At 40.9% G+C, this 12,914-nt stretch overlaps 1 protein-coding gene across 3 annotated transcripts in view; it reads left to right on the forward strand.

Moving 5' to 3' along the window:
- Positions 1-730: 730 nt before the first annotated feature.
- LOC124019198 (polymeric immunoglobulin receptor-like) overlaps positions 731-12,914 on the forward strand; it is a 22,349-nt gene continuing 10,165 nt past the window's right edge. Inside the window, exons 1-3 of one of the 3 annotated variants that reach the window (XM_046334584.1) lie at positions 731-921; positions 1,741-1,893; positions 2,107-2,430. In XM_046334584.1, the coding sequence (XP_046190540.1) occupies positions 795-921; positions 1,741-1,893; positions 2,107-2,430 (604 nt within the window). In that variant the 5' untranslated portion in view covers positions 731-794. Of the gene's footprint in view, positions 922-1,674; positions 1,894-2,106; positions 2,431-12,914 lie in introns of those variants that run through there. The other 2 variants (XM_046334585.1, XM_046334586.1) reach the window with 2 other exon arrangements.

Genomic DNA, 12,914 nt, shown 5'->3' on the forward strand with positions numbered 1-12,914 from the left:
TCAAATCATCTGTTTGTTTATTTGTTATGTTGTTTGTCAGTCATTACATTCAGCACGTCCATTCATTCATTCATTGTTTCTACTGTGAATGTAACACTGACTTGAACAAACAGAGACAGTTTGTAGCTTTTAGGAACCTTTGGTTATTCAGTGTTTTTTACTCCACTTGATGGGAAATGAGACTGTGTGTATTTATCAATAAAGCACCAATATATTTCTATGTGTTTGATACGTTACATTCTAGACATTACTATCAGTAGTCCTCCCCTCACCAGCCTCCACTGGCGCTGTCAGTAAACTCAGTACCTGTCTCATCAGCATGTACCACTGTCACTGGACACACAGAGCTCTACCACCCTCCAGTGGTAGAATAACTCTGTTTCTCTTCTCTGTCGACAGCCTCCAGTCTGCATGAGTATGAATGTGTTTCTGTGCAATGATCCATAGAGGACTCTCTCACTCTCTTTTTCTCACTGATCTCATTTCTCTCTCTCTCTCTCCATCTCTCTCTCTCTCTCTCTCTCTCTCTCTCTCTCTCTCTCTCTCTCTCTCTCTCTCTCTCTCTCCCTCTCCCTCTCTCTCTCTCTCTCTCTCTACTGTGCTATGTAGGAACAGAGATGTGATTGGTTAAGGAGGAAGAGGGAGGGGCTGTCAGACATAACATGTGGTAGGAGGGTTTGAACTAGTGGAGAGAGAGAGAGATGCAGAAATAGGGAACTACGTAGTTGTAAGACTGCAAAGAGTGAGAGAGAGAGAGAGAGAGAGGGGAGGGGCAGAGAGAGAACATAAAGTACATGAAGTTTGTATTTAAGTTCCAAAAAGAAGAGAAGAACGGAGAAAGTTACAGACTTGGACACTCAGCATTATATCAGAACCTAAAGACACCTGGACCAACCTGGAGAGAACACAGCATTATATCAGGACCTATAGACACCTGGAGAGAACACAGCATTATATCAGGACCTATAGACACCTGGAGAGAACACAGCATTATATCAGGACCTATAGACACCTGGAGAGAACACAGCATTATATCAGGACCTATAGACACCTGGAGAGAACACAGCATTATATCAGGACCTATAGACACCTGGAGAGAACACAGCATTATATCAGGACCTATAGACACCTGTAGAGAACACAGCATTATATCAGGACCTATAGACACCTGGAGAGAACACAGCATTATATCAGGACCTATAGACACCTGTAGAGAACACAGCATTATATCAGGACCTATAGACACCTGGAGAGAACACAGCATTATATCAGGACCTATAGACACCTGGAGAGAACACAGCATTATATCAGGACCTATAGACACCTGGAGAGAACACAGCATTATATCAGGACCTATAGACACCTGGAGAGAACACAACATTATATCAGGACCTATAGACACCTGGAGAGAACACAGCATTATATCAGGACCTATAGACACCTGGAGAGAACACAGCATTATATCAGGACCTATAGACACCTGGAGAGAACACAGCATTATATCAGGACCTATAGATACCTGGAGAGAACACAGCATTATATCAGGACCTATAGACACCTGGAGAGAACACAGCATTATATCAGGACCTATAGACACCTGGAGAGAACACAGCATTATATCAGGACCTATAGACACCTGGAGAGAACACAGCATTATATCAGGACCTATAGACACCTGGAGAGAACACAGCATTATATCAGGACCTATAGACACCTGGAGAGAACACAGCATTATATCAGGACCTATAGACACCTGGAGAGAACACAGCATTATATCAGGACCTATAGACACCTGGAGAGAACACAGCATTATATCAGGACCTATAGACACCTGGGGAGAACACAACAAGATGAGGATCCTGCTGATAGTCCTCCTCCTCTCCGTCATGACAGGTAATAAGCTTGTTATAACTCTCTATAACAATGTAATAACATCTTAATTAACATCAACGTCTTCTGATAAAGGCTGCTACATCAGATCAGGGAACACTACAGATTTACTTTTTTAAATATTGTTTTTTGGGGTCTTCAGGAAACTGTTAAGAATTTGTTTGTGTTTGTGAATATGTTGAATATCAAATGTACATTCTGTGGTCTGATTGGCAGGTTGTTTGAGCTCCTTCAAAGTGACAGGATCCTCTGGAGGAACTGTCATCATCTCCTGTCATTATTCCACAGAAGACAGAAGTCGTGAGAAATATTTCTGCTTGGAGCAGAACCGTTTGAGATGTAAGGATCAAATCAGAAGTGGATTGAGGAACAGCTGGCAGCACAGTGGTAGATTCTCTCTGTATGACAACACTGGAGGAAACTACTTCACGGTGATCATCAGACAACTGACCAGACAAGATGAAAGGACCTACTGGTGTGGAGTGGACAAACCTACTGCACCTGACAGTTATACCAAGGTAGAGCTGGAGGTGAAGAAGGGTGAGAGACTTTTACTTTAACTTTATAAAATGAATTTAGCTACATATGTTATTACATTATCAGTACCACTAGTCAATGAAGTCAGTCTATAGTTCTAGACTAAGGTTGTGATGTGTGTTCCTATTGACAGATGACTGATGTGAGAAGTCAGTCTATAGTACTAGACTAAGGTTGTGATGTGTGTTCCTGTTGACAGATGTGAGAAGTCAGTCTATAGTATTAGACTAAGGTTGTGATGTGTGTTCCTGTTGACAGATGTGAGAAGTCAGTCTATAGTATTAGACTAAGGTTGTGATGTGTGTTCCTATTGACAGATGTGAGAAGTCAGTCTATAGTTCTAGACTAAGGTTGTGATGTGTGTTCCTGTTGACAGATGTGAGAAGTCAGTCTATAGTACTAGACTAAGGTTGTGATGTGTGTTCCTATTGACAGGTGACTGATGTGAGAAGTCAGTCTATAGTACTAGACTAAGGTTGTGATGTGTGTTCCTGTTGACAGATGTGAGAAGTCAGTCTATAGTACTAGACTAAGTTTGTGATGTGTGTTCCTGTTGACAGATGTGAGAAGTCAGTCTATAGTATTAGACTAAGGTTGTGATGTGTGTTCCTATTGACAGATGTGAGAAGTCAGTCTATAGTATTAGACTAAGGTTGTGATGTGTGTTCCTGTTGACAGATGACTGAGAAGTCAGTCTATAGTATTAGACTAAGGTTGTGATGTGTGTTCCTGTTGACAGATGACTGCTGTGAGAAGTCAGTCTATAGTACTAGACTAAGGTTGTGATGTGTGTTCCTATTGACAGATGTAAGAAGTCAGTCTATAGTACTAGACTAAGGTTGTGATGTGTGTTCCTATTGACAGATGTGAGAAGTCAGTCTATAGTATTAGACTAAGGTTGTGATGTGTGTTCCTATTGACAGATGACTGCTGTGAGAAGTCAGTCTATAGTATTAGACTAAGGTTGTGATGTGTGTTCCTATTGACAGATGACTGCTGTGAGAAGTCAGTCTATAGTACTAGACTAAGGTTGTGATGTGTGTTCCTGTTGACAGATGACTGCTGTGAGAAGTCAGTCTATAGTATTAGACTAAGGTTGTGATGTGTGTTCCTATTGACAGATGTGAGAAGTCAGTCTATAGTATTAGACTAAGGTTGTGATGTGTGTTCCTATTGACAGATGACTGATGTGAGAAGTCAGTCTATAGTACTAGACTAAGGTTGTGATGTGTGTTCCTATTGACAGATGACTGCTGTGAGAAGTCAGTCTATAGTACTAGACTAAGGTTGTGATGTGTGTTCCTATTGACAGATGACTGCTGTGAGAAGTCAGTCTATAGTACTAGACTAAGGTTGTGATGTGTGTTCCTGTTGACAGATGACTGCTGTGAGAAGTCAGTCTATAGTTCTAGACTAAGGTTGTGATGTGTGTTCCTGTTGACAGATGACTGCTGTGAGAAGTCAGTCTATAGTACTAGACTAAGGTTGTGATGTGTGTTCCTATTGACAGATGACTGATGTGAGAAGTCAGTCTATAGTACTAGACTAAGGTTGTGATGTGTGTTCCTGTTGACAGATGTGAGAAGTCAGTCTATAGTACTAGACTAAGTTTGTGATGTGTGTTCCTGTTGACAGATGTGAGAAGTCAGTCTATAGTACTAGACTAAGGTTGTGATGTGTGTTCCTGTTGACAGATGACTGCTGTGAGAAGTCAGTCTATAGTACTAGACTAAGGTTGTGATGTGTGTTCCTATTGACAGATGTGAGAAGTCAGTCTATAGTACTAGACTAAGGTTGTGATGTGTGTTCCTATTGACAGATGACTGCTGTGAGAAGTCAGTCTATAGTACTAGACTAAGGTTGTGATGTGTGTTCCTATTGACAGATGACTGCTGTGAGAAGTCAGTCTATAGTTCTAGACTAAGGTTGTGATGTGTGTTCCTATTGACAGATGACTGCTGTGAGAAGTCAGTCTATAGTACTAGACTAAGGTTGTGATGTGTGTTCCTATTGACAGATGACTGCTGTGAGAAGTCAGTCTATAGTATTAGACTAAGGTTGTGATGTGTGTTCCTATTGACAGATGACTGCTGTGAGAAGTCAGTCTATAGTACTAGACTAAGGTTGTGATGTGTGTTCCTATTGACAGATGACTGCTGTGAGAAGTCAGTCTATAGTACTAGACTAAGGTTGTGATGTGTGTTCCTATTGACAGATGACTGCTGTGAGAAGTCAGTCTATAGTACTAGACTAAGGTTGTGATGTGTGTTCCTGTTGACAGATGACTGCTGTGAGAAGTCAGTCTATAGTACTAGACTAAGGTTGTGATGTGTGTTCCTATTGACAGATGACTGCTGTGAGAAGTCAGTCTATAGTACTAGACTAAGGTTGTGATGTGTGTTCCTATTGACAGATGACTGCTGTGAGAAGTCAGTCTATAGTACTAGACTAAGGTTGTGATGTGTGTTCCTGTTGACAGATGACTGCTGTGAGAAGTCAGTCTATAGTTCTAGACTAAGGTTGTGATGTGTGTTCCTGTTGACAGATGACTGCTGTGAGAAGTCAGTCTATAGTACTAGACTAAGGTTGTGATGTGTGTTCCTATTGACAGATGACTGATGTGAGAAGTCAGTCTATAGTACTAGACTAAGGTTGTGATGTGTGTTCCTGTAGACAGATGTGAGAAGTCAGTCTATAGTATTAGACTAAGGTTGTGATGTGTGTTCCTATTGACAGATGTGAGAAGTCAGTCTATAGTTCTAGACTAAGGTTGTGATGTGTGTTCCTGTTGACAGATGTGAGAAGTCAGTCTATAGTACTAGACTAAGGTTGTGATGTGTGTTCCTATTGACAGATGACTGATGTGAGAAGTCAGTCTATAGTACTAGACTAAGGTTGTGATGTGTGTTCCTGTTGACAGATGTGAGAAGTCAGTCTATAGTACTAGACTAAGTTTGTGATGTGTGTTCCTGTTGACAGATGTGAGAAGTCAGTCTATAGTATTAGACTAAGGTTGTGATGTGTGTTCCTGTTGACAGATGACTGCTGTGAGAAGTCAGTCTATAGTATTAGACTAAGGTTGTGATGTGTGTTCCTGTTGACAGATGACTGCTGTGAGAAGTCAGTCTATAGTACTAGACTAAGGTTGTGATGTGTGTTCCTATTGACAGATGTAAGAATTCAGTCTATAGTACTAGACTAAGGTTGTGATGTGTGTTCCTATTGACAGATGTGAGAAGTCAGTCTATAGTATTAGACTAAGGTTGTGATGTGTGTTCCTATTGACAGATGACTGCTGTGAGAAGTCAGTCTATAGTATTAGACTAAGGTTGTGATGTGTGTTCCTATTGACAGATGACTGCTGTGAGAAGTCAGTCTATAGTACTAGACTAAGGTTGTGATGTGTGTTCCTGTTGACAGATGACTGCTGTGAGAAGTCAGTCTATAGTATTAGACTAAGGTTGTGATGTGTGTTCCTATTGACAGATGTGAGAAGTCAGTCTATAGTATTAGACTAAGGTTGTGATGTGTGTTCCTATTGACAGATGACTGATGTGAGAAGTCAGTCTATAGTACTAGACTAAGGTTGTGATGTGTGTTCCTATTGACAGATGACTGCTGTGAGAAGTCAGTCTATAGTACTAGACTAAGGTTGTGATGTGTGTTCCTGTTGACAGATGACTGCTGTGAGAGTCAGTCTATAGTTCTAGACTAAGGTTGTGATGTGTGTTCCTGTTGACAGATGACTGCTGTGAGAAGTCAGTCTATAGTACTAGACTAAGGTTGTGATGTGTGTTCCTATTGACAGATGACTGATGTGAGAAGTCAGTCTATAGTACTAGACTAAGGTTGTGATGTGTGTTCCTGTTGACAGATGTGAGAAGTCAGTCTATAGTACTAGACTAAGTTTGTGATGTGTGTTCCTGTTGACAGATGTGAGAAGTCAGTCTATAGTACTAGACTAAGGTTGTGATGTGTGTTCCTGTTGACAGATGACTGCTGTGAGAAGTCAGTCTATAGTACTAGACTAAGGTTGTGATGTGTGTTCCTATTGACAGATGTGAGAAGTCAGTCTATAGTACTAGACTAAGGTTGTGATGTGTGTTCCTATTGACAGATGACTGCTGTGAGAAGTCAGTCTATAGTACTAGACTAAGGTTGTGATGTGTGTTCCTATTGACAGATGTGAGAAGTCAGTCTATAGTATTAGACTAAGGTTGTGATGTGTGTTCCTATTGACAGATGACTGCTGTGAGAAGTCAGTCTATAGTACTAGACTAAGGTTGTGATGTGTGTTCCTGTTGACAGATGTGAGAAGTCAGTCTATAGTACTAGACTAAGGTTGTGATGTGTGTTCCTATTGACAGATGACTGATGTGAGAAGTCAGTCTATAGTACTAGACTAAGGTTGTGATGTGTGTTCCTGTTGACAGATGACTGCTGTGAGAAGTCAGTCTATAGTACTAGACTAAGGTTGTGATGTGTGTTCCTATTGACAGATGACTGCTGTGAGAAGTCAGTCTATAGTACTAGACTAAGGTTGTGATGTGTGTTCCTATTGACAGATGACTGCTGTGAGAAGTCAGTCTATAGTTCTAGACTAAGGTTGTGATGTGTGTTCCTATTGACAGATGACTGCTGTGAGAAGTCAGTCTATAGTACTAGACTAAGGTTGTGATGTGTGTTCCTATTGACAGATGACTGCTGTGAGAAGTCAGTCTATAGTATTAGACTAAGGTTGTGATGTGTGTTCCTATTGACAGATGACTGCTGTGAGAAGTCAGTCTATAGTACTAGACTAAGGTTGTGATGTGTGTTCCTATTGACAGATGACTGCTGTGAGAAGTCAGTCTATAGTACTAGACTAAGGTTGTGATGTGTGTTCCTATTGACAGATGACTGCTGTGAGAAGTCAGTCTATAGTACTAGACTAAGGTTGTGATGTGTGTTCCTGTTGACAGATGACTGCTGTGAGAAGTCAGTCTATAGTACTAGACTAAGGTTGTGATGTGTGTTCCTATTGACAGATGACTGCTGTGAGAAGTCAGTCTATAGTACTAGACTAAGGTTGTGATGTGTGTTCCTATTGACAGATGACTGCTGTGAGAAGTCAGTCTATAGTACTAGACTAAGGTTGTGATGTGTGTTCCTGTTGACAGATGACTGCTGTGAGAAGTCAGTCTATAGTTCTAGACTAAGGTTGTGATGTGTGTTCCTGTTGACAGATGACTGCTGTGAGAAGTCAGTCTATAGTACTAGACTAAGGTTGTGATGTGTGTTCCTATTGACAGATGACTGATGTGAGAAGTCAGTCTATAGTACTAGACTAAGGTTGTGATGTGTGTTCCTGTTGACAGATGACTGAGTCAGTCTATAGTACTAGACTAAGTTTGTGATGTGTGTTCCTGTTGACAGATGTGAGAAGTCAGTCTATAGTACTAGACTAAGGTTGTGATGTGTGTTCCTGTTGACAGATGACTGCTGTGAGAAGTCAGTCTATAGTACTAGACTAAGGTTGTGATGTGTGTTCCTATTGACAGATGTGAGAAGTCAGTCTATAGTACTAGACTAAGGTTGTGATGTGTGTTCCTATTGACAGATGACTGCTGTGAGAAGTCAGTCTATAGTACTAGACTAAGGTTGTGATGTGTGTTCCTATTGACAGATGTGAGAAGTCAGTCTATAGTATTAGACTAAGGTTGTGATGTGTGTTCCTATTGACAGATGACTGCTGTGAGAAGTCAGTCTATAGTACTAGACTAAGGTTGTGATGTGTGTTCCTGTTGACAGATGTGTTCAGTCTATAGTACTAGACTAAGGTTGTGATGTGTGTTCCTATTGACAGATGACTGATGTGAGAAGTCAGTCTATAGTATTAGACTAAGGTTGTGATGTGTGTTCCTGTTGACAGATGACTGCTGTGAGAAGTCAGTCTATAGTATTAGACTAAGGTTGTGATGTGTGTTCCTGTTGACAGATGACTGCTGTGAGAAGTCAGTCTATAGTATTAGACTAAGGTTGTGATGTGTGTTCCTATTGACAGATGACTGCTGTGAGAAGTCAGTCTATAGTACTAGACTAAGGTTGTGATGTGTGTTCCTGTTGACAGATGACTGCTGTGAGAAGTCAGTCTATAGTTCTAGACTAAGGTTGTGATGTGTGTTCCTATTGACAGATGACTGCTGTGAGAAGTCAGTCTATAGTACTAGACTAAGGTTGTGATGTGTGTTCCTATTGACAGATGACTGCTGTGAGAAGTCAGTCTATAGTATTAGACTAAGGTTGTGATGTGTGTTCCTATTGACAGATGACTGCTGTGAGAAGTCAGTCTATAGTACTAGACTAAGGTTGTGATGTGTGTTCCTATTGACAGATGACTGCTGTGAGAAGTCAGTCTATAGTACTAGACTAAGGTTGTGATGTGTGTTCCTATTGACAGATGACTGCTGTGAGAAGTCAGTCTATAGTACTAGACTAAGGTTGTGATGTGTGTTCCTGTTGACAGATGACTGCTGTGAGAAGTCAGTCTATAGTTCTAGACTAAGGTTGTGATGTGTGTTCCTGTTGACAGATGACTGCTGTGAGAAGTCAGTCTATAGTACTAGACTAAGGTTGTGATGTGTGTTCCTATTGACAGATGACTGATGTGAGAAGTCAGTCTATAGTACTAGACTAAGGTTGTGATGTGTGTTCCTGTTGACAGATGTGAGAAGTCAGTCTATAGTACTAGACTAAGTTTGTGATGTGTGTTCCTGTTGACAGATGTGAGAAGTCAGTCTATAGTACTAGACTAAGGTTGTGATGTGTGTTCCTGTTGACAGATGACTGCTGTGAGAAGTCAGTCTATAGTACTAGACTAAGGTTGTGATGTGTGTTCCTATTGACAGATGTGAGAAGTCAGTCTATAGTACTAGACTAAGGTTGTGATGTGTGTTCCTATTGACAGATGACTGCTGTGAGAAGTCAGTCTATAGTACTAGACTAAGGTTGTGATGTGTGTTCCTATTGACAGATGTGAGAAGTCAGTCTATAGTATTAGACTAAGGTTGTGATGTGTGTTCCTATTGACAGATGACTGCTGTGAGAAGTCAGTCTATAGTACTAGACTAAGGTTGTGATGTGTGTTCCTGTTGACAGATGTGAGAAGTCAGTCTATAGTACTAGACTAAGGTTGTGATGTGTGTTCCTATTGACAGATGACTGATGTGAGAAGTCAGTCTATAGTATTAGACTAAGGTTGTGATGTGTGTTCCTGTTGACAGATGACTGCTGTGAGAAGTCAGTCTATAGTATTAGACTAAGGTTGTGATGTGTGTTCCTGTTGACAGATGACTGCTGTGAGAAGTCAGTCTATAGTACTAGACTAAGGTTGTGATGTGTGTTCCTATTGACTGATGACTGCTGTGAGAAGTCAGTCTATAGTACTAGACTAAGGTTGTGATGTGTGTTCCTATTGACAGATGACTGCTGTGAGAAGTCAGTCTATAGTTCTAGACTAAGGTTGTGATGTGTGTTCCTATTGACAGATGACTGCTGTGAGAAGTCAGTCTATAGTACTAGACTAAGGTTGTGATGTGTGTTCCTATTGACAGATGACTGCTGTGAGAAGTCAGTCTATAGTATTAGACTAAGGTTGTGATGTGTGTTCCTATTGACAGATGACTGCTGTGAGAAGTCAGTCTATAGTACTAGACTAAGGTTGTGATGTGTGTTCCTATTGACAGATGACTGCTGTGAGAAGTCAGTCTATAGTACTAGACTAAGGTTGTGATGTGTGTTCCTATTGACAGATGACTGCTGTGAGAAGTCAGTCTATAGTACTAGACTAAGGTTGTGATGTGTGTTCCTGTTGACAGATGACTGCTGTGAGAAGTCAGTCTATAGTACTAGACTAAGGTTGTGATGTGTGTTCCTATTGACAGATGACTGCTGTGAGAAGTCAGTCTATAGTACTAGACTAAGGTTGTGATGTGTGTTCCTATTGACAGATGACTGCTGTGAGAAGTCAGTCTATAGTATTAGACTAAGGTTGTGATGTGTGTTCCTATTGACAGATGACTGCTGTGAGAAGTCAGTCTATAGTACTAGACTAAGGTTGTGATGTGTGTTCCTGTTGACAGATGACTGCTGTGAGAAGTCAGTCTATAGTACTAGACTAAGGTTGTGATGTGTGTTCCTATTGACAGATGACTGCTGTGAGAAGTCAGTCTATAGTTCTAGACTAAGGTTGTGATGTGTGTTCCTATTGACAGATGACTGCTGTGAGAAGTCAGTCTATAGTATTAGACTAAGGTTGTGATGTGTGTTCCTATTGACAGATGACTGCTGTGAGAAGTCAGTCTATAGTTCTAGACTAAGGTTGTGATGTGTGTTCCTATTGACAGATGACTGCTGTGAGAAGTCAGTCTATAGTACTAGACTAAGGTTGTGATGTGTGTTCCTGTTGACAGATGACTGCTGTGAGAAGTCAGTCTATAGTATTAGACTAAGGTTGTGATGTGTGTTCCTATTGACAGATGACTGCTGTGAGAAGTCAGTCTATAGTATTAGACTAAGGTTGTGATGTGTGTTCCTATTGACAGATGACTGCTGTGAGAAGTCAGTCTATAGTACTAGACTAAGGTTGTGATGTGTGTTCCTATTGACAGATGACTGCTGTGAGAAGTCAGTCTATAGTATTAGACTAAGGTTGTGATGTGTGTTCCTATTGACAGATGACTGCTGTGAGAAGTCAGTCTATAGTACTAGACTAAGGTTGTGATGTGTGTTCCTATTGACAGATGACTGCTGTGAGAAGTCAGTCTATAGTTCTAGACTAAGGTTGTGATGTGTGTTCCTATTGACAGATGACTGCTGTGAGAAGTCAGTCTATAGTACTAGACTAAGGTTGTCATGTGTGTTCCTGTTGACAGATGACTGCTGTGTGAAGTCAGTCTATAGTATTAGACTAAGGTTGTGATGTGTGTTCCTATTGACAGATGACTGCTGTGAGAAGTCAGTCTATAGTTCTAGACTAAGGTTGTGATGTGTGTTCCTGTTGACAGATGACTGCTGTGAGAAGTCAGTCTATAGTATTAGACTAAGGTTGTGATGTGTGTTCCTATTGACAGATGACTGCTGTGAGAAGTCAGTCTATAGTACTAGACTAAGGTTGTGATGTGTGTTCCTATTGACAGATGACTGCTGTGTGAAGTCAGTCTATAGTACTAGACTAAGGTTGTGATGTGTGTTCCTGTTGACAGATGACTGCTGTGTGAAGTCAGTCTATAGTACTAGACTAAGGTTGTGATGTGTGTTCCTATTGACAGATGACTGCTGTGAGAAGTCAGTCTATAGTTCTAGACTAAGGTTGTGATGTGTGTTCCTGTTGACAGATGACTGCTGTGAGAAGTCAGTCTATAGTACTAGACTAAGGTTGTGATGTGTGTTCCTGTTGACAGATGACTGCTGTGAGAAGTCAGTCTATAGTTCTAGACTAAGGTTGTGATGTGTGTTCCTGTTGACAGATGACTGCTGTGAGAAGTCAGTCTATAGTTCTAGACTAAGGTTGTGATGTGTGTTCCTGTTGACAGATGACTGCTGTGAGAAGTCAGTCTATAGTATTAGACTAAGGTTGTGATGTGTGTTCCTGTTGACAGATGACTGCTGTGAGAAGTCAGTCTATAGTATTAGACTAAGGTTGTGATGTGTGTTCCTATTGACAGATGACTGCTGTGAGAAGTCAGTCTATAGTATTAGACCAAGGTTGTGATGTGTGTTCCTGTTGACAGATGACTGCTGTGTGAAGTCAGTCTATAGTACTAGACTAAGGTTGTGATGTGTGTTCCTGTTGACAGATGACTGCTGTGAGAAGTCAGTCTATAGTATTAGACTAAGGTTGTGATGTGTGTTCCTATTGACAGATGACTGCTGTGAGAAGTCAGTCTATAGTACTAGACTAAGGTTGTGATGTGTGTTCCTGTTGACAGATGACTGCTGTGAGAAGTCAGTCTATAGTACTAGACTAAGGTTGTGATGTGTGTTCCTATTGACAGATGTGAGAAGTCAGTCTATAGTACTAGACTAAGGTTGTGATGTGTGTTCCTATTGACAGATGACTGCTGTGAGAAGTCAGTCTATAGTACTAGACTAAGGTTGTGATGTGTGTTCCTGTTGACAGATGACTGCTGTGAGAAGTCAGTCTATAGTACTAGACTAAGGTTGTGATGTGTGTTCCTGTTGACAGATGACTGCTGTGAGAAGTCAGTCTATAGTACTAGACTAAGGTTGTGATGTGTGTTCCTATTGACAGATGTGAGAAGTCAGTCTATAGTACTAGACTAAGGTTGTGATGTGTGTTCCTGTTGACAGATGACTGCTGTGAGAAGTCAGTCTATAGTACTAGACTAAGGTTGTGATGTGTGTTCCTATTGACAGATGACTGCTGTGAGAAGTCAGTCTATAGTACTAGACTAAGGTTGTGATGTGTGTTCCTGTTGACAGATGAC

The sequence above is a fragment of the Oncorhynchus gorbuscha genome, unplaced genomic scaffold (genome assembly GCF_021184085.1).
Source record: "Oncorhynchus gorbuscha isolate QuinsamMale2020 ecotype Even-year unplaced genomic scaffold, OgorEven_v1.0 Un_scaffold_763, whole genome shotgun sequence".
In the NCBI taxonomy this organism is placed as follows: domain Eukaryota; kingdom Metazoa; phylum Chordata; class Actinopteri; order Salmoniformes; family Salmonidae; genus Oncorhynchus; species Oncorhynchus gorbuscha.